We start from the raw sequence: 20882 nt of genomic DNA on the forward strand, positions 1-20882 counted from the left end.
GCTCCCTTGAAGTTTGGAAGACGATTTCACATCAAATAAAAAGTCGTGCTTTGCTTTTTCCGGGTAATAAATTCGCAGAGCTTGTTTTTCACCCCCACCAGAGGTTAAAATAGTTTCATAAAAAGTTTTGGTAAATTCATGGGTAACTTTTGAGGTTATGTGAGGCTGTTGTCAAAAGAAAAAAAAAAAAAAGAAGGGAAAAGAAAAAAAAAAACAGAGCCTTTTCTCTCTGCTCATGTAAGAACCCGAATCACGGAGCCCGAGAGGGCGGATGTGAGGCGGGGGGGGGCTTTGGGCTTTCTTGCTCCCTCTAGAAGCGTCCACGCAGAGACATGGTGCCCCCTGCCCTCTAATGCCAATCAGTGAGGGGGGCGGGGGGGGGGGTGTGGAGAGGCAGGAAATTAGCTGAGCTCATCCTGCACCGTGGCTCATGCTGCCGACAGCCCCTCCCTGCCCAGACTGCCCATCCGAGGCTACCCGTGCCACCTTCCTGATCTTTCCACTGCTCTCACCCACAGCCTGGGGTAAGGGCTGGCCGGGGCTTTTGCACCCATTTCTTCCTGGCAGGTAGTCAGGAGTAAAGCAAAAGTTCCAGTCCCTGAGTAGGGGTTAAAAAGAATAAGAACTTTATCGGATTCATGAGAAATCAAAGGAGACAAGAGGAGGCAGAAGGGAAACAGCGCAGTTAAGGGAGGGGGCGTCGCACATTAACTATGATTCAGAGACTCAAATGCACTGAGTTCATTTTTCAATCTGCCTTTAGCTAGGGGAAAAAAAATAAGGAAATTATAGAAAATTGAGAAACAAACATCTCCGAGAGTGCTGTGCACCCGGGGGTGCTTAATGAACACTTAATAATTTCAAACGCTGGTACTTAGAAAAATGGCTTTTGTCCATTCCCGGCACGCCAGGTGCCTCGTAGCAAAAAAGGGAGAGCTGGAAATGACTGAAAATGATCACTAATGTCTATGTGGAGGGGGCACAAAAATTACTTTTTCACGTCTCTGGAAGTTAAGGAAATAAACAAGCCAAAATTTTAAGAGTTTTAGCAAAGGAAAAACCTCGGAATTGAATTTGCGTGTCTTTTTCTCAACGTGTGCACTTGGGCAGGACTCCTAATTGGGATGGAGAACAGCCACCACGTCCCCCTGCCGACCCCACAGGGCCGCATTGAAACTCAGATGGGGAAAAACACTCGGAGGAAACTCTCCAAAGGCTCGAGCAGAAAGCAGTGCTTGTTGTTGGAACAGATTTCCTATGCTCCCTGCCAGCATCCAACGTTGGGGTGAAGGCCAGATCCCTAAGCAGAACCTGGGGCTGCCAGGGAGGCCTGAGACGGGGTGGGGCTGGGGCATCGAGGATTATCCCCATCCTTTTACCTTCTCCGCCTTCAAGGGTCTCGCCGGGAGGTGGGGGGGGGGGGGGGGGTCACCTATGCAGCCACGTGGCACAAATTAAATTGCCCCCACGATCTCCCCAAAGGCCAGTGAAATTCACCATTCATGGACTCATTTCTTTGACTCGTAGATGTCTTCTCCAGACCTGGGGTGAAGAGTCAGCCCCCCACAGAGGCCCCCACTGTCAGTCGTGATAGCCACCACACCCACAAAGTCCTTTATGGTTGACAAAGCACTTTCTACTCATCATCTCAGGTAGCTTGAGCCTCTCAACTGCCCAATGGGAAGATTCCTAGACTGGCTCGAGGGGGATTTCAAGGGCCAGGTGAAATGAATCAGTATAGGTGAACGCCTCTGAGACCCATCTACACCCCCATTTTACAGATGAGGATGTGAAACAAAGACAAGGGATGACCCTTGCCCAAGAAGGTAGTAAGAGGGAAAGTCAGGACTCAAACAAATTCTTCTCAATCTAAAACCAAAATTTCTTCCCCAGTACCAGTCTTGGGCTAAAAAAAGGCTAAGAAGGGGGCAGTACTGGGATTACGGGCTTTCTAAGGTCTATTACAAGGTGGCTGGGCAAGACGAGATGTCTAATGTAAGAGGGTACCTGTACAAATGGATCCAATGAAAACAGAACTGTGCTCTCAAATTCTAGCTAGATTTCAAACCTAACCTCTCTCTGCCTAAAAGGGAGATTAGGAAAGAGTGGTCAGGCAGGTGTTAAAGGCAGAGTAGCATCAAAACCAGACTTTCTCCATATGTAATCAAGAGCCTTAAAGGGGAATGAAGAACAGAATTACTTCCTCATTATGATCTGATACATTCTAATGTTAGTCTACATGTCACTCGTGATTACTTCTCCTCTAGGCTCACCGTTCGTGCCACCATTCTGCCTCAACTTGCCACTAACACCCTGGTTAGAATGAATCCCCCGGGCTCACCTGTCTGTCTCCAAAACCAAAACCTGTCTCCTGAAGACCAGGTGTGGAGGTGGGGAGGGGACGACCCACCAGGGTGAGCCCCAAATCCTTGCTGATTGTGCACCCCCTCTGGAGGTCTGCTGGACACCAACACCAGAGATCATCACTTCTCATTCTGCCTCAGCCTCTGATTCCATTTGGCTACTGGCTTCAGCATTACACGTAGAAAATTCTAGAACAAGACTCAGATTCCTTTTGGGGGCTCTTCCAACTCAAAGTTAAGAACGGTTTTCAGGAGGTCCTTCAAAAGCAGAACAGTCTCCATTTCAGGTTTGGGACTGAAGGTATGTCTATCTCTCTCTCTCTCTCAAACCCTTAGTGTAAACACACGTTTACCTTGCAAATACCCATATTTCAACTTCTCTTTAAATGACTCTGTCATCCTGCCCTCCCACCTCCCCAACGGAACCAGCCAGGAGTGCACTAGCCATTTTTGCCTTCCCACCTTCTGTTGGCGCAGAAATCAGAATTCAGAACGTGTCGCTCCGTTTCTACAGGAATCTATTAGTGACTGCCAAGGGAAACACTTAGCATTTTAGATAAATAAGTAAATAGTAGTTAAGTGCTGTGCACCTCCATTTCCAGCAGTTGAGTGTATATGGCAACATTTCTTTATGATGCAAGGAGGGGAAAAAAGGTCTGCCGTCCCTCCCCTCTGCAGTGGGGGCCCGGGGCCGAGGGGCCCTCGGGATGGGCGTCGGAAGCAACGCGGCCCCTCCTCGTCATGTTCCTGTTTATGCTAGCCTCCTCTCCCTTCTCGCTCCAGCCGGCCTTGTCAGAGTCCCTCATTTGGAAGCTTAATCATATCAGCGAGCTTACCGCATTGCATTTGTAATGACTTGTTTACCAGTCTGTGCCGGCTCCCTCTGCCAGACTGGGCTCTCCCTAAGGACAAGGGCCGCGTCATGCTATCTGCCTCTCTTCCTGCTCCCACACACTGCCTGGCACAGAGCAGGCCCCTGTAATCGCATGTGAACCCGAGGCTGCGTGACTCTAACCTATGCCACAAAGGTGTCTCCGTTCACCAGTCCCTAAGCTCCTCAAGAAGAGGGCACACGGCATCGCCTGCCTCTCCCCTCTCCAGGGGCACACGGGGGCTCCACTGCTCACAAACATACCCCGCGCTGCGTTAAACCATGAGTGAGATGGTATGATTCGGACATCTGTAGAGTTTACCTGCCTTGCCCTCTCTTCTCTGGAGGAACCAGCTCCCCTTCACCCTTAGCTGCCCTGGCAAAGGAGGCCCTGCCCATCCCTCTGCACAAGGACAGGTGAATGATCCACACCTGAATCCCCAGTGATCGGTTCAGGAGACACAGGGCCCCAACCAGGCCAGCAAGATTCGGTCTGGGGACTCGGGCCGGGAGTGAGGCAGAGAACGTGGACAGGCCGGGCAGGCCCCGGAGGAGCCGATGCTGATGACCCAGAGAAAAGAGGGGCCGAGTGATGGAGAGAAACCGCGTCCTGATGGCAACGGCGGTACCTATGGACCCAGCCAGGCCTGCGGCCATTGTCTTACGTGAGATGATGTTTTTGTCCAGGCCAGTTTCAACTGGGTCCCTTTTCCCTACATGCAGAGTCCTTCCTACAACCGAACGTGGAGAGAGCATGGAGGTCCGGTGGCCACATTTCAGAATAAGACAGCCGTGGTGCTGTCCGGGGATAACAGAAGCTTGCAAAGAGGAACACTGCCACTATATTGGCAGGTGCAGCTCTGTGAGCCTTCTCATTTTATCCTGGGAGTCTGGTCTGTGGCCCAAATCCCACACCAAGCCAGAAAGGGCCGAGAAATCCGTCTCTCGGGCTCCTGTTTATAATGCAGCGCAAAGACGCTGCTCGGCCTCTCACCAAAGCCTCACATATTACTGTTTGCTCTCTTGAGCTCCCCGGCGGCCTGAGCTTTCTGGGAGGCAGCTGAGTAACGCTTAGGGCCCAGCAGCCTGCAAATCAATTAATCTCTTCTGCAAATTGCTAACCGGGTCTAATGAATTGGCGAGGCACAGAGGAAGTCCTGCGTGGCTCTGTGTCCTTTGCAGTGACAGAGCTCTCTTGGAGCAGACTGAGACGTCATGCCTTGACTGAGGAACAGATCTATTAATATTTGGAGAGAACATCAAATTGTACCCGGTGGACTTAAAGTTGAGTCAAGAGAAACTCACTTCTCTGTGATTTAAAACAAAAACAAAGACAGTCTTCTCATCCCTCCATGTTTTTCCCCATTGGATAAGGCCAGCCTTCCGTGTGGTCTGTCTGGGCAAGGCCCCCCCCACCCCCCGTCCCCCCAGTCCCCAGTGGGCTGCCGGGTGGGGTGGGAAGGCCATGCTGTCCACGGGCACCGGAGGCAGCATCTTTTATGCATCCGAGGCACTTTTTTAAAACTTGGAGAAGGTCAAGAAAAGAAGACAAACTCTAAAATGCTACAGGTGGGAATGTAAACTGGGAAGCAACCCGGAAAGATCAAAAATGTGCCACGTGGCCCCCAGAGGCCCAGGGATTCCTCTTCTCAGCTCTCCCTAGAGAAACGCTCGGCTCGGGCTGAGGAACTAGGGACAGCACGTCCCAGGGGAGTGACGCAACAGTGAAATGCTGACCGTGCCAGACGCCCCCTGATTAGAGCGGCTCCGTAACTCTGAGTGCTCCCACCCAGAGAGGCTCTATCCCCATCTGCAAGGTTGAGATAGGTCTCTCTGGATTTACTAACAGTGTGGAAAGCTATGGAATGTGGCCGAGTAAAACAAGCAAGTTGCACAACGAGATACGCATGTGGCCGTTATGTCAACCACGCACACGGGCACACGCACACCCAACGGTCTGGCAGATTCCCTCGGAACAGCCGTTTCATCCGCGGCGGAACTGGCAACGGGGGTGGTGGCCACAGTGCACACCAGCCTTTTCCACCACACTTTTTATGTGTTAAAGGAAGCATCAGACACATAACCAAAAACTAATAGTTCACTATTTCGTACCTCTAGGTGGAACATCGATTTTCCCCAGCTCTTTTTAAACACAAACGTGCCCAGCCCGTCTCCAGGGCCTTCCAGTCTGTTGTGTCCCAGTGTCCACTCCATCTGCCACAATCCTTGCTCCGCTCTGTGCCTGGAGCGATCTTTTTAGCACCCCCAGGGGACGGTCTCCCCACTGCCCTCCTCCCTGCACCCAAATCCTTCAGCAGCGCCCCATCTCCCTCGGAAGCAAGATCAAGCCCCTTCCCCAATGTCTGCAAAGCCCCGAAGAGTGCCCGGCCTCTCGCTGCACCTGGGCTCAGGGCCTTTCTCACCACCCCTTTCCTCGGCAGGTCGCGTGCCACAGCAGCTTCCGCGTCGCTGTCTGGGAGTCTCAGAAATGGAGTGTGAGGCTGCCCGGGAGGCCTCTGGCAACCCCTGTCCCCTACCCCCCAACGAGGAGGAGAAGGTAGAGGCTTCAAGGAAGGTCTGTGTAGGTGGGTCATCCCATGGCCTCTGCAGCCAACTCTGTCGAATGCAGAGTTTAAGTCTATACAAGTCAAGGCCTTGTAAAAGTTAAAGAAACACTAGACTAGGATGACACGAGTGGATGTTGGTGGGGGGGGGGGGGGTCCTTCCCTTTGTCAAGAAAAGGGCATTGCAGCCCACAAAGTCCCAGGGAGGGGCGACTCACAGCTTGGAGACAAGTAAAACTGAATCACACAGTGAGAGAGCGGTGCCCTTATAATCTCTCTGACCAAGGAAGGAAGAAAGTCTCAACCGGGTGCTAATGTATTTCTAATGCCCCTCAAGACGTCACGGTCTCTTTCCAGCAGAGGGGCTCTTCCCAGGGCTCGTGGCCTTCTGCCCACAGCAGGCTGGAGCCGGGCTCTATTTACCATGACACATTAGTGTTTTCATTCTGCAGTGCTCTCTCAACGGCATACGATGTTGGCTTCCCAACGGTTTCTCTTCAAAAGGAACGTATTTGTGTTTCTTCTGAGTTTCAAGGACAACAAGAGCAAACGTTCACAGGGGTGACGTACAGACGTGACGTTTCTGAAGGTGGCACATGAGTTCTGAGACTTTAGGAGACACTGTTGACCACCAGCTTCACCATCCGGGCGGCCTTCCGCAGAAGGAGCCCCTTTTCACTAGTTTGCTGGAGGGATTAAAAGTGGCCGGGCCTCCGACGCTGAACGTGCCTTCTGGGTTTTCTCACTGGGATGGTTTCTGAAGTCTCGGTGTGAAACGCGGCCCCGAACTTCACCGTGCTTACGGCCATAGGCATGCTGGCTGCAGGAAACTGCAAAACCATAAACACCATGTAGTTCTTAGAGCTCAATAAAACATCTCCCTCCATCGATGTGACTTGGGATGTGTCACCCGGGCACAGGGCCACGCTCAGCTCCTCTTCGGTGTCCCAATTTTAGCCTGTGTTCCGGCAGGAGCAGCACCACTGCCAACACGCCCAGCAAAACCCAAAGAATTACCCTCAACCACATCAGCGTTCTCCATTCCAGCCCACAAAGTGCATTTCTCAGGAAATCTGCAAGAGCACTCGATAGCACGGGATGCTCTGATGTACCCCAGCTTCGGAGGAAACAGAACGGGTCTCAGTTAATGGAGCAGGCCCTCTGAACACAAAGGAGTCCAACAATAAATAATAATAACAAAGGCTGATATGTCGGCGGCTAGAGAGAAAGGGATGTGCATATAAACACAGAAACAGGGCGAACCTAATTATGAGATTCGTTTCTGCAACCCAGGGGCAGGAAGTGTGATATTAGAACAGTAATAGGGTGGCAGGCTCATGGGTTTTAAGCTCCCAGAGACTCCAAAGTCCCACTTGAGATGCAAACAGAATTCAATGATGTTGTGTTCGTCTCCACTGCAACCCCCCACCCCCCGCCCCGCTTCGCCAATTCTGAAAAGAAAAGTATTCATTTCAGGGCAGTGACCTCATCAGGAGAAACGTATCAGGAATTGTGTAACCACAACAAAAGAGAATCGGGAGCTGCTTTCACTCAGGTGGTGTCATCCATTCTGTAGGGACATGTGGGTTTTTCACCTGCTTTTTCTGATGGAAAAACAGCCTTCGAGTGCAAGCATGTGCACGCACCTGCAAAGCTTCTCTTCTTAAGTGAGACCCCAACGCGGGAGGCGAAGAGTAGAGAAGCCATTCTTGTGACAGGGGTCGGTGGCGAACCTCCCCCTACACGAGAAGAGATGGTCTCTTGCTGTCCTACACCATCGGGTTCACGGTGGCACGGAGTAACTGCCCCTCCCTAAGTCCCGAGCTGGCACCAGACAAAGGACACCACCCTCCGCCCCCACAGCAGGGCCCCGTCACACATTTCACCTACGCTCAGGATTGTGAAACACTGCTCCCCACACCGCCCAGAAGGCACAACGCCAGGATCTTAATCCCCACCACGACAAACCGACCCATGAAGATGTCATAGCAGTCTTAGAGGCTTAATGCTAAAACCAAACGGCGAACGCTGTGTGGCAAAGCAGGGACACCATATCCTCACCGGCTCCTTAGACAGCTGGCTGTTCATCTTCAAACAGCCCGTGCAGACAGCCTGCCTCTCTTCTCGCCTTCCTGGACCTCAGTGGTGCTCAAACACCTCGTGCGTGAGAACTTCTGCTCTGAGTTCCAGACAACAACACATTCTTGTAATTCATCTACAAAGTTTTCAAAGATAATTTTGACCACAGACTGTTTTGACCCAAGTGCTGGCTTTGGAAGTAAATCTCCCCGGTTAAGACTTAGTCCTATCTGTGGTGTCACAGAGGTTAAAAGACATCAAAGTGAACATCTTCAGGTTCAAAGTCACCATCCCTTCCTCTCCAGAGCTTTCATCTTGTACAAATGACGTGGCATCACACAGACAGATAATCCTTAAGGTTGAAGGCAGTGGTGCCACAAAACTGAGTCCAGCAAGGGTAGGGGAAGCTGGAAGTTGCTTTTTTAGATGAAAAGGTTTCTTTTATGAAGAAAATAACAAGTTTCCTTTGTTCCGCTTAGCTCACTGCCATCCAAACCAGACACCCTCTGGACTCTTCTGTTGTTGACGCCTCTCCAAAACACAATCAGACGTGAACTCTGCAGATTGCCTGCGCCTTCCTTCGTTCTCCAAGAAGTTTTGGGGGCTGATTTGGATCAACCTTTCAACGGGGCTGAGCCCCAAGGAGACCTCCTTCTGCTTGTTCGGTGGTTCGTTCAACAAACACCTACTAAGAACCCAACGCTACGTGAGGCACTGAGGCAAAGGCCCAGATGACCCATCAGCTTGGGAAACGGGGCCCCGATTAACTCCAGTCACTGCCACTGGGGAAAGATCACCTAAGATGAATTCATTCACCAAAGGGACGAAAACTTCATAGCAAATAGTGGGGAATTAAGGGCTTTGAGAATTTCTCTTGCAACCAAAAGCTACGAAGATAAGCTGATGAACCTACAAAGATAAAATAAAAATAAACCTTCAAGGTGAGGGGTTGTAACAGCAAACTGGGAGCTAACTGCTAAAATCAACTAAGGTTAATCAAGTGCTGATGGGGTCAGAGTACATTTTTACACAAAACTGTAGAGCAGACCGATGGGCTAGTCTTGAGTTTACATTTCCTCTCACAGGAAGATCAAGAGGGACTCCCCACCCCCCAAATGTTCTAGGGCTTCCTCCGTTTTCCCAAGGCCTTCTCTTCACTCCCTGGTATGTACCTCACTCTGTTGGAACTACCTCCTCGGTTTCCTCTTGCTCATTTGTCATCTAGTCAGATTCTGTTGGCGAGTTTCAACCAACCCAGTGGTCACTTCCATTGGCGTCATGAAAGGCTGCGTCCTGAGCATGATGTGTGGTTTCACTTGGCAACCCATTCACGTTATATTGTGAAAATTCTTCTGAAGGGCAGGGATGAGAGCTAACGGTGAGGAGAGAGGGACAGAGAGAAAGTGGTGTTGACAAGGGGTCTAAGTTTATAAGCAATTTATTGGAGAAGGGTTTCATCCTGTGATAATGGTCGTCTCCCCAGGCAACCTCTGAACTGAGGCGTCCCATAAAGAAAGTTTGGATTACAAGGTCTTTCCTCAAGTAGATGTGCACTCTTCTTGGGATATTCGTGCAAATCCTTTCCATGAGGAGCCCTGAGTTTCTAAGATTAACCCCACCTAACATCACAGCTCCACCTTGATCCTGAAGTAAACGTGACTGAAGAAGTTCTCTGAGGAAAGCGTGAAACTCCTGCCCACTGACAGTCACGTTTAGCCAGGCTGTCTGGTAACCTGTTGCCACTTGGTATTTAAAAAGAAACTTCCAGCCTCCCCCGTCCCCTTGCTGGAAACCTGGATGGGACAGACCACTGAATTCAGGTTTCAAAAAAAGACTCCGTTCTCAGGAGGGTCTCAAAGACTCCAATCACTCTAAAAATTTATAAATTAGGTCTTTATCCTTCATAACTCCTCTGGCCTTCTGCTTGCAGATGACTTCACTGCCAAGCCATCTGTTAATTCCAGTGATTAGTACCAAGCTATCAGAATAGTTTACAGAGGAGGGAAATTAAGCATCCTTTAAAAAAATATTTTTCAAAAACATTCTCTTCCTCTCCTCTTCATAAGTTGTTGACAGGAAGATTCGCCAAAAATGAAGAAGAGGAAGAGTCAGTTACAGCATCTTATTTCAGCCCGTGGACACAAGTATTCTTGCCTACTTAATTTAAGAGGTTTCACTGATTCCAGTTGACCTACAAGGATCAGGACCAAAGATTTTCCCTACCTTTTAATTGGGAAATTCCACCCCCCCCCCACCCGCCCCAAAGACCCTTTCCAATTTCTTTGTTGGGTTTCATCAAGTCCCCCCAAGTTACAGCCCCTCAGGCACCCAAACTAGATGATTCTATCGCTGTCCCGCCATGGAAAACAGGTCCTCCTTCCCCCTGGACCCTGCAAAAACAAAAACCAAAACCACGTACACAGTTGCATGCATTCACGAGCACACTGGTACACACACACACACACACACACACGCACAGACATGGCGAGGTCAGCTCCCTCACTTAGAAGCCAGCCCTGATCTCTCCATGCGGGGCCTGCCAGGTCAAAGGATGGGAGAAAGCTATTTGTCCATGGTGGACGACCTAGGCCCATCGTCAGGCTCCTATGAAGTCACGGTACTTTTCTTCAAACACCCAACACTCAGAGAGCCTGTCGCTCCTCTGTGAAATGCCGGTATGAGCAAGTGGTGGCAAAAAAATTCCCAAGCCCCTTTGATTTCCAGGAGGTATTGATTTTAGTGCACTCGCCACCCTCCAACTCAACGTTGTCCAGCACGACCTGTCCAGCCCACGCTTGCTGCTTTACCCAACCAGCCATCCCTGTTCACACTCTGACACTTCAATGAGGGACAGGGGGCGATTAATACTCCCTGGGCAAACGCTCAGCCCACATCCCGCAGACTCACACCTGCTCTTAACGGACATCCACCACGTTCTTCCTAATTGCAGGGGAGGGAGCCCTCTGAAAACGGGCACCAGTGACCCAGGCCTCTGGCTCAATCCACTTCTCAAATAATAAACACGAAAGCATTTGTCACCACTCTGGGCTATCGCTGGGACATCATAATACCTCTGTGTGGGCTACGTCCCGGGGTGGGGGGGTCTTAAATATGAATGGCCCCTCATTTCTTAGCTCCCCATTTAGACTTTGTTTCTGACGGTGTGTGTGTGTGTGTGTGTGTGTGTGTGTGTGTGTGTGCGCCGCGCGCGCGCATGTGTGTTTACCCATCATTCATTGTGCCCCAGTTTGTTCTGAAGCTTTGGTATGAAAAGCTCACGCCGAGATAAGAAGTATACAGAAGTGGGATTTCTCCCAACATGGAGAGAGTCTCGAGATCCCCTCCGGGAGCCCATACGGATAGCAACAGACCCTTCCCCCCAGGATGAGAGAAGCTTTCAAAGGGAAGGAGGAGTAAAAGGGACAATGAAAGGTCAGACGCTTCCCAACTGGTGTCCCTGCTCACACTGGGGCCCCCAGGGTCACCATGAGCACGCTGGGTACGTGTGCAAATTAGGAGGAGGCGCCCATTTCCGCTGGTGGACTGTGACAGGGAGGGAGAGGGGAGCCGGGGCTCCCTGCTTTGGTCTGACAGCCCCACAGAGTGCAAGGCTGGGCAAACCGGGCAGCTGGACTGCTGGCCCTGCTGGCACAGTCCCCGCGGCCCTACACAGAGGGCCTGCCCGCGCCCTCCCCAGCCTGCCCCTGGGCTTCTCCCTAAAGAGGAGCCGATGGGTCCCCTGGCCCGACACACCCGTCCTGGTATTGAAGCCACTTGGAGCCGCTTGGACGACTGTTCCGCCAAGTGGGGAACAGGCCCGGCCGCTGGTGGGCTGCACGACTCCCTCTTCACGACTATGCGCCAGTTTGGTTTACAAAAGACCGTTCCTGCCTCAACTCTTCGTACACAATAAGAGCACAGTAGATGTGCGTCCCTCGACACCGAATGTCCACACGTGCCACTCCTTTTTTTTCACCTAGAAACACATTTTAAGGTCGCTTCCGTTGGCTCACAGACGGGGGGAGAATCGTAGAAGCCAAGCGGTTCAACGATGGCCCCCAAAATGGTACGTCCGAGCCCTAACTGCCAAACACGTGACTATGACCTGACTTGGACAGAGTCTTTGTGGGTATAATTAAATTGAGACTCTCAGAGTGAGATCACCCTGGATTTGGGAGCGGCCCTAAACCCCACAACAGGTATACTTACAAGGGGATGACACGGGCGGCGGGGGGGTGGGGAACCTGATCCACAGAAACGCAGGGGAGAAGCCCAGGTGTCGACAGAAGCAGAGGCTGGACAGACACAGCCAGGGGACGCCTGAGCCACCAGAAGCTGGAAGAGGCAGGAAGGCTCGTCCCCTCCAGCCTTTGGAGAGAGTGTGAGGCAACCGGCCTCCACAACCGTGAGAAAATTAATCTTTGTCGTTTTAAACCATCAAGTTTGTGGCGATTTTTTCAGGTGGTGCCCAAGTGAGGCACCGCCCCAGTGACCGTCTCCCGCCTCCCACCGGGGCCCGGCGCACACTGGCCCATCTGGGCTGTCTGCCCTCTCGGGAGTCTGCGTTCTTGCCCCCGAGCCCGTCCTCACCACCCGCCAGTCCAGAAAGCTTCTGTTCTACTCTCCCTACATCTGCGTTTCCGGACGAAACCCCTCGTCTCTCAAGAAAACTCCCCCAACGCTGACCTTGTCCTGTGCAGACAACGAAAACACCTATCACCGCATGCCCCACGCTCACTGGGCACTCAGCCCACGCCGGTTCTCACGGAGGTAGGCTTGTCGTGCCTGGCAGATAATGACAAGCGGCATTTATCAGCCGCCGTGGGAGCGGCACAGTGCCCAGTGGATCCTCGTGTGGAGCCACTGGGTAGGTAAAGCCTTCGTCGACGGCCTAGCTGTGCGGGCACAGACCCCCAGTGTGATCCGAGCGAAGGGCGAACAGCTAGTGTGTGTGTCGTCACCCGTCACCACGGCAGGGACCGCTGTCCTCTTCAGGGCAGCGTGCGCGCACTGCTCAGCGGCATAAACGTGGCACCGGATGTGAGTCTCCCGCGGCAGCCCGGTTTCGCCGTCTTTAAGGTGCTGGGAGACCGCTGGTGGGAACGTTCTGCAGTCTGGGATAACTGGCAGAGTTCCAGGGGGTTCTGGTGGGTTCTGCGGGGGGGGGGGGGGGGGGGGTGGAGTACCACACAACCAAATCCCTCCGGGCAGTTCCCCGGGCTGCATTGATGGAGGAGGAAAGTAATGGAGTTGGGGATGTGGACATCCACTGGAAGAAAGGGTAAAGCTGGGCAACCTGGGGCATTCCACCTACCGCCCCGCCCCCGCCCCCTCCCAGCCTTTCCCACCTGATTTTAACCCTTGATGTTCCATAGCAAGGACAATGTATTTCCTGGCCAACCGGTGGAACAAATACTTACCTCGATTTAAATTCTCACCAAGAAAAAAAAATAAATTCTCACCAAGAAACAAGCCACAAGGAACCCTTGTCCTGGCCTACGGGAGAGGACTTTGGGGTCTGGGGGGTGGGGAGGGGGGGGTGGGGGGGAGGAGGGGAGCACGAAAGAGCCACCCGCCTGCAGGGGGCACTGGTGCTACACAAAGGTGGAGGGGGAGGTGCCCCAGCCAACTCTCCCCAGGGACCAAAACCTCAGCCATCAGACACAGCCCAGGGTCAGCCTTTGAGCCAAAGAGACAATAACCAGCCACAAAAGGATGGTAATTCAGTCACTGCCGGCCAGATGGGACCCTGCAACCTTTCCACAGACGACCTTCATTTTTCCCAGTCGACACCTTGCAAACAAGACTAAGGCCGGGCGCGTTATTGCTGGGGAGGGGGAGAGAGGAGGGGGAACGGAGGTCCAGAGAAGCCGAGTGATTTGCCCTGATTGCCCAGTGATTACGGCTTAAAATAGTCCTTTTTCCAGGAAGCACCGCCCATTAGCTCATCCTTGGTTTGTTTCTGGGCATGACGAGGCGCCTCTGACGGCTTGCGTGTGAGCAGCTCTCGTGCGTCGTCGCCGCTCATCTTTCTAGTTCACATGGCCGCGCAAGCCCCCCGTGGACCCACCGCAAAGAATCGAGTGGACTTCCGTCTCAAAGACGGGGTCCCCAAGAGTTCGGACTCACGTTTTCGAGGTCCCGGGAGAATCTGCACGCAGCGCAGGGCCCGGCACACCTGGCCAGCGCTGAAGGACGTGTGCCCACTTCTCAATATCTCAGTGTTCTCCCCGCTACTTTGGGGTCACGGTGACTACCCCCAGTTGTCACACTTGAGTCCTCACACCTTCAGGGCTCTCGAGGGCACAGCTGGCTGGCTGTTGCCCACCCTGCATCCCCAGCATCTGACGAGGGGCCTGGGCCCTTGCTGTGCCCAGTTGGGACTCACCTCCAAGGAGAACATTACCTGCCGTTTCTGAAGAAGGCTTCCTGGGGGTCCTGCGTGGGCCCAGGCCCTCGAGTGGGGGGAGGTGGCGGTCTTTCCTCAGCACCCTGGGTGGCCTGTGCAGTCCGCCTCCTCTCAGCTGAACGCGGCTCTGTAAGAAACCCCCTCTGCGCCTGTGGGACAGAGAAGCACACGTGTGGTGAACAGTCTTGAGAACGTGTGCCCGGAAGCCCATGCACAGACACTGATAAAGGCGACGCTCAGACAATGAACCCCAAGTCCCCGTGGGGCGCCTGGGAGAACACAAGGCCTCCACCTCTGAGCAGCCTGTCAGCTCGGAAACTCCTCGTCCTTCCTCCCACCGTCTCCCCCGCTATGACACGGGGCTAGATTGTTGTAGGGACTAAATGAGATAGTGCTTACGAAATTCTTTCCATGCGACTTAGCACAGAGCAAATGCTCAGCGAAGGTTAGCGGCTGTGTAATTAAACACCGAATCACATGGGCTTGACTGCCTAATAGGCAAGCTTCTCAATACAATTCCCTGCAATGACAGAAACGTTCTAGAATCCGCACTGACCAGTAGAGTGGCCACGCACCACGGGCGGCTACTGAGCATTTGAAATGTAGTTAGTGTTTCTGAGGAACTCACGTTTACATTTTATTTCATTTTAATGAATTTAAATCACCACGTGTGGCAAACGGCTACTGCCTTGGACACTGTGGGCTCAGAGGGTCTACTTTGGAAACATGGGCATCGTAGACTTGCCATGCGGAGAAGCCCTTCCAGGGGTCTCATCCCCAGAAACAGTATTCACATCCCAGTGGGAGGACACGACAAGGGTTGAGAAAGAAAATACTAGGGCTTACACTTATTTGTATCTAGACTTTCTTGGATCTACAGCTGTATGCCCTTTTTAATATACATAATACATTAGTGGAGTAAAATGAACATGTAATTCCTAGGTAAACAATCGTGCATTTATTAGGCTACGCAACCAAAAGCAGACCAGCGAGCTGGTCCCGTGCCACCATTTTGCAGGCAAAAGAACCAAGACGCAGAGCAGCTGCCGTGTTGCCCTATGACACGCAAGACCGCGTAGCCAAGTGGGGCCAGACCCGTGACCCGGTGGCCCGCACCATTTCGCCCAGGCCGCCATCAGCGGTCAGCTCTTCGAAAAGACCTTCGCACTGCCTCTCCCTGCCCACTTAAGTAACAAGGACAGCCTCTCTTTTACAAGCCTCAGTTTACAAGAACCCTACTCCCAGACACTCTTCAGTCTGGGGCGAAGGTGAGGCGACCTGCTTGGCCATTTTCCTTTCTCATCTGTCTGAGCCGCTGCCAGCTTCCAGCTGCAATCCCCTAATCATCAGCGCCGCTCACAGAATTTTAAGTAAGATCTGCAGAATGCTGTATTCTCTTAGGAGCTGATTTTTATGGCACCAACAACGAGAAAGTGACTTTTTGTTCATCTTTCTGCAGTCTACGCGTTTGGGAGAGGCTCGGCTACCTCCCTGGCCTTGGACAGGAGCTGTCATCCCCCAGGGGGCCCTGCCTTGTTCTCTGAAGCAGTCGCCCCCGCTTGTCAAGACCACAGGTTCCTGGAAGAGCTATCTGAGCCAGGGTGGGGAGCTAATCACAAGCCCCAGGACCAGTCAGGGCTCCTGCTGGGCCCAGACAGAGAGTGATTTCAAAGTGTAGAGACAAAGGGAGGGAGGAGGGTGGGGCGATGCGGGAGAATTCTTCTCTGTGTGCTGTGGGTCACCTTTACCCCAAGCCAGTGGGTGACTGCCACAAGCCTGCAGACGTTAAGAAAGGCACAGTTTGAACTGCAGAGAGGTTTTGCTTTCGGAAAACGGCCTAGTGAGGGACTGCAGTCAATGAAAATAACTAGGAGACTGAAGAGTCCCAGCCCCTGAACCCAGCTCTCATTAAGGTGGAATCTGGGCCCCCTTTGGCCCTCATGGGACTGCCTTTGGAGCAGTATTTGATTTGGTCACGGTCACGGGTCTGCTTCTCCCGCCCCTGGGCTCTCTCAGAACGTTCTGCGTGCAGCCCCTCGTGGAGCGCCGTCCTCTGGGCACGGACACACCGGGTGTGGCGGGGGGGCAAGCCTGCACCATCACCCAGGCCTCCTGCAGTTTAGCGGATGCCACGAATGCCCGTCTCGACCGCCTCCCCCCACCGCTCCAGATGCTGGGGTGTTGGCTGCTGGTGACTCACATCTACCCCCTTCTCAAGAGGACTGCCCTTGGCTGACGGGAGCCATCTTGCCTAGAGAAACCTGGGAGAGCTTGCACACACCCCAGGAAGGGCCCCTGGCCACTGGCAGCTGCAGGGGGTGATAGCTCGGGCCCTGTGTCCCGAGGTGGCCACTCTCTAGGGCATTCCACACTCCAGAGCTCCCCGTGGGATCAGGCAGGACTGGACACTCAATGCCACACCCCGCTTAGTCCTTCCCTTGCCCTGGTCTGCTTCTCTCACTCCTGAGAGCCCTCCCTCCGCAAATCACCTGTCCAGGAATGCCCATCTCGGGCTCTGCTTCTAGGGAGCCCAACCCCAGACACATGATTCGCATGTTTCCCGTCTCCTCTAACCCCCATTTGCCTATTTTCCCCCCAGAGACGCTCACTCAGATACGTCTGACAAACATCCTTGGATACGTGAGGATCCTTACAAATACGTGGTGTCACTTTTGCGCGTGACATTGTCCCACAAAGCCATGCTTTTTCTGTGGTTTTACTCAAGGCTACCTTTTTACATCCTATCTAGGTTTCTGTATTTACGTCTAATTTGCTGTTAGCTGACCTGCAGAGTGGTTTACAGGGTTTTTAATAAGCTGCCACTTAAGGTCCAGATTTTAAATTGAATTCCTATATTCAGTGTACCCTCTGCCCTCTTGGTCTCTCCAGAGGTCTGCCTTCAAGAGCCACCATTACTGACACACGAGATCGGCACAACGTTTTTGTTTATAGGCCTCAAGGAAAACTCAGAAAAAAAAGCCTTCTTGCCCCGCATCCGCTCCAGCGGGGACACCGGTGCCTGGTTGGCCAAGGTCAAGAGCTCAGGGGACACCAGTTTTAACTAGAGTTCAGTGAGAAGCTCTCCAAAGGAGGCCGGGTGAGGTTTTTGAGGCCGGCTGAAAGCCACCGGCCACCCTGCCTCCTCCAACCACACCCTCCCCACCCCACACACACTCACTGCCCCTTTGATCAGCCAAGTCTGAGGGGCGGAAGGCGGGTCCGAGGAGAGGGTCTTACACGTTTATCCCGGGGGGTGGGGGGAACATGTGCTGTCATATCATCCCTTTCGTTTCATCCCACAGGGAACGAAGCAAAGCGACCGGAAGTGGAGGCAAGCAGACCTCAGTGGCCCGCTAAGCAGAACACCGTGGTCAAAGCTTCCGGGGCCTTGGTGACTGTGACACAGGGTCTCAGCCAGGTGTGGTGGCAGCCACCACACCTCGTTTGTGTCTCCACCTCACCTCAGAGACCGTGCCATCACTCCTGAGAGCCCTCCCTCGTTGACCAAGGAAACTCGGTCGGGACTGAAGTGAGCAGGCCCCCGCCTCGGACAAATAAACGCCCGCTTTACAAGGAAAAATGTCATTCTCGGCGTCCGGTTTTCTCTCTGCCCCGCACCTTCGATGACTCACATGTACCTTGGGGTCTGCAGTGCACGCCTCCCCCAGATGACCCCCAATGCCTTCCTCGCTCACGCCGACCCACTCGGGACTTGACAGCTCATTGTTCCGTTTGGCAGAAGCTTCACAGAACAAGCGTTTCGTGCTTCATACGGCACTGGCCACGGTTACAAATTAATCAATAAAATCCAATTCCATGGTCCAGCACTCGCTTTGGGCACGGCGGAGGCGCGGTCTGTGGGCACTCTGGATCTCTATGCCTCTGGTTAATGTCAGGGCAATTAGGCATCCAAGTACGAACTTGCTACATTTTTCCATTTCCACTCTGAAAACAGATCCTGCATTTTCTAATCTCTGTCCTTTAGCTCATGGACTTTCCTTAATGAAAACAACCTCTTCCATTACAGTGTGGTATTTGAAGTAGGGAACAAACAAAGAGACAAATGACATCTAATGGAGGACCCAGAGATGAACTGCAGGTAGGAGTGGGAAGTTAAAATACAGCAAATAGGTGAGAAAAAAAAGGGGGGGGGAATCAATCCGGAGGTCTGAAAGCTTTTTATATAAAGGTCCAGATAGTAAATATTTTAGATTTTGCCGACCACATACCATCTCACCACATATTCTTTACATATGTAACCTTTTAAAAACGTAAAAACCACGTCTAGCTCTCAAGGGCATACAAAAACAGGTCAAAAGTCGAGTTTGACCCATGGTCCATAGTTCTCTATATGGACAAAAGTAAAAATAAATCCTTCCTTACATTGATATGTATATAGAGAGAACACAGGGGAATATATTTCTGTGTTTGTGCTCATCTTGAGAGCATTTGCCAAACAAACCAGGTGAGCTTGATCTTGTGTTTTTATTTTTTAATTTTTTTTTTAACACTTATTTATTTTTGGGACAGAGAGAGACAGTGCACGAACGGGGGAGGGGCAGAGAGAGAGGGAGAGACAGAATCCGAAGCAGGCTCCAGGCTCCAGCCCAGAGCCCGACGCGGGGCTCGAACTCATGGACCGTGAGATTGTGACCTGAGCTGAAGTCGGACGCTTAACCGACTGAGCCACCCAGGCGCCCCTTGATCTTGGTTTTTATGGTCTGGGGAAGGGGGGCGGTAGAGGGAGCAGGATTCAAACCCAAACCCAGAACCTACCCTGGGGACCCTAGAGGCACCCAACGTCTGTACTCCTGCAAAAACTGAGACCTCAGAGGGCCGTACCCTTGATACAAGGGTGAATTAGAAATAAACACTCTATCCCCACCACCTTCCCCGGGGGACACTGAAAAACTCCACTCTTATCACTAAGTGACTAAGTGAAGGGGGCAAAAGTCTCTTCCGTTAATTTTATAACAATAAGACAATCTTTTCATGGGTTTGCAATCTGAATTCACAGTACACATGACACAAAAAAGCCTAAAACTAAGAATTTTACTTAAAGTAGTGCCCAGTACATGCCTTCAGGCACCTAGTGGGTGGATGGGTGGGGGGGCATTACTGGAGAAACCTACCTCCAACCCAAGTCCCAAAGTTCCAGAAATCTCAGCTCACCATCAAAAATCCAAAAACAGGGGCGCCTGGGTGGCGCAGTCGGTTGGGCATCCGACTTCAGCCAGGTCACGATCTCGCGGTCCGTGAGTTCGAGCCCCGCGTCGGGCTCTGGGCTGACAGCTCGGAGCCTGGAGCCTCTTTCCGACTCTGTGTCTCCTTCTCTCTCTGCCCCTCCCCCGTTCATGCTCTGTCTCTCTCTGTCCCAAAAATAAATAAAAAAAAAAAAACAAAAAACAAAAAACAAAAACGTTGGAAAAAAAAAAAATCCAAAAACAAATAAGGAAATAAGTTCCTGCAAGTGAGAATTAATACCTAAAACAGAGTCAGACGTGCCACAACTTTCTATGCTGGCATTATCAGATGTAAAAAATTAAGTGTGTTTTTAGAAAAGGTTGAAAATAAGAGCAAAGATTATAGAATTTAAAAAAAAAAAAAACTAAAATTCATATGGAACCATAAGAAACTCCAAATAACCAGAGCAATCTTGAGCAAGAACAAAAGAACAGGCAGCATCACACTTACTGGCTTTAAAATATATTACAAAGCTACAGTCATAAAAATATCATGGCACTGGCATAAAAATGGATACATCAACTAATGGAACATAACAGAATGCAATAAAGAGCCCAGAAATAAACCCACACGTCTATTGTAAGCTGATTTTCAACAAAAGCAGCAAGAACATACAATGGGAAAATGAGTCTCTTCACAAAATAGGGCCAGGAAAACTGGATGTCCACATGCAAAACAGTGAAATTGGACCCTTACTTTATATCATACACAAAAATCCAATCAAAATGGTTTAAAGACTTAAACTGCAACTGTAACACTCTTAAAAGAAAAACAAAGGGGGAAATCTTGATATTGGCCTTGGCAATGATTTCTTGGATGTGATATCAAAGGCAACAAAAACAAAAATCACCAGCTGGGACCACATCAAACTAAAAAGCTTCTGCACAGCAAAGAAAACCATCAACAAAATGAAAAGGCAACCTACAGAATGGGAGAAAATATTTGCAAACCATATATTTGAGAAGAGGTTAATACCCAAAATATATAAGGAACTTCTGCAACTCAATGGCAAAAAAAAAAAAAAAAAAAAAAAAAAAAAAAAAAAATGCCCGACTTAAAAAAAACAGGTAAACAGCCTGTTATGTATGTCAACCACAGCCTGGGTGACTCAGTCAGTTAAGCTCAGGTCATGATCTCACAGCTCATGAGTTCAAGCCCTGTGTCGTGCTGTATGCTGACAGCTCAGAACCTGGAACCTGCTTTTGGATGCTGTGTCTCCCTCTCTTTCTGCCCCTCCCCCACTTGCACTCTGTGTGTTTCTCTCTCTCAAAAATAAATAAACATTAAAAAAACTTTTTTAAAATGGGTAAAATGAGTAGACCTTTCTCCATAGAAAATCTAGAAATGTCAGA

The 20882-nt window shown here is 51.4% G+C and overlaps 1 protein-coding gene across 2 annotated transcripts in view; it reads right to left on the reverse strand.

The window, feature by feature from the left end:
- ZNF831 (zinc finger protein 831) overlaps positions 1 to 20882 on the reverse strand; it is a 104989-nt gene that overhangs the window by 28870 nt on the left and 55237 nt on the right. For both annotated transcript variants that reach the window (XM_019426396.2, XM_019426395.2), the window contains exon 4: positions 14284 to 14435. In XM_019426396.2, coding sequence (XP_019281941.2) covers positions 14284 to 14435 — 152 coding nt within the window. The remainder of the gene's footprint in view (positions 1 to 14283; positions 14436 to 20882) is intronic.

The sequence above is a fragment of the Panthera pardus genome, unplaced genomic scaffold (assembly GCF_024362965.1).
Source record: "Panthera pardus isolate Hobbes unplaced genomic scaffold, ASM2436296v1 HiC_scaffold_25, whole genome shotgun sequence".
In the NCBI taxonomy this organism is placed as follows: Eukaryota; Metazoa; Chordata; class Mammalia; order Carnivora; family Felidae; genus Panthera; species Panthera pardus.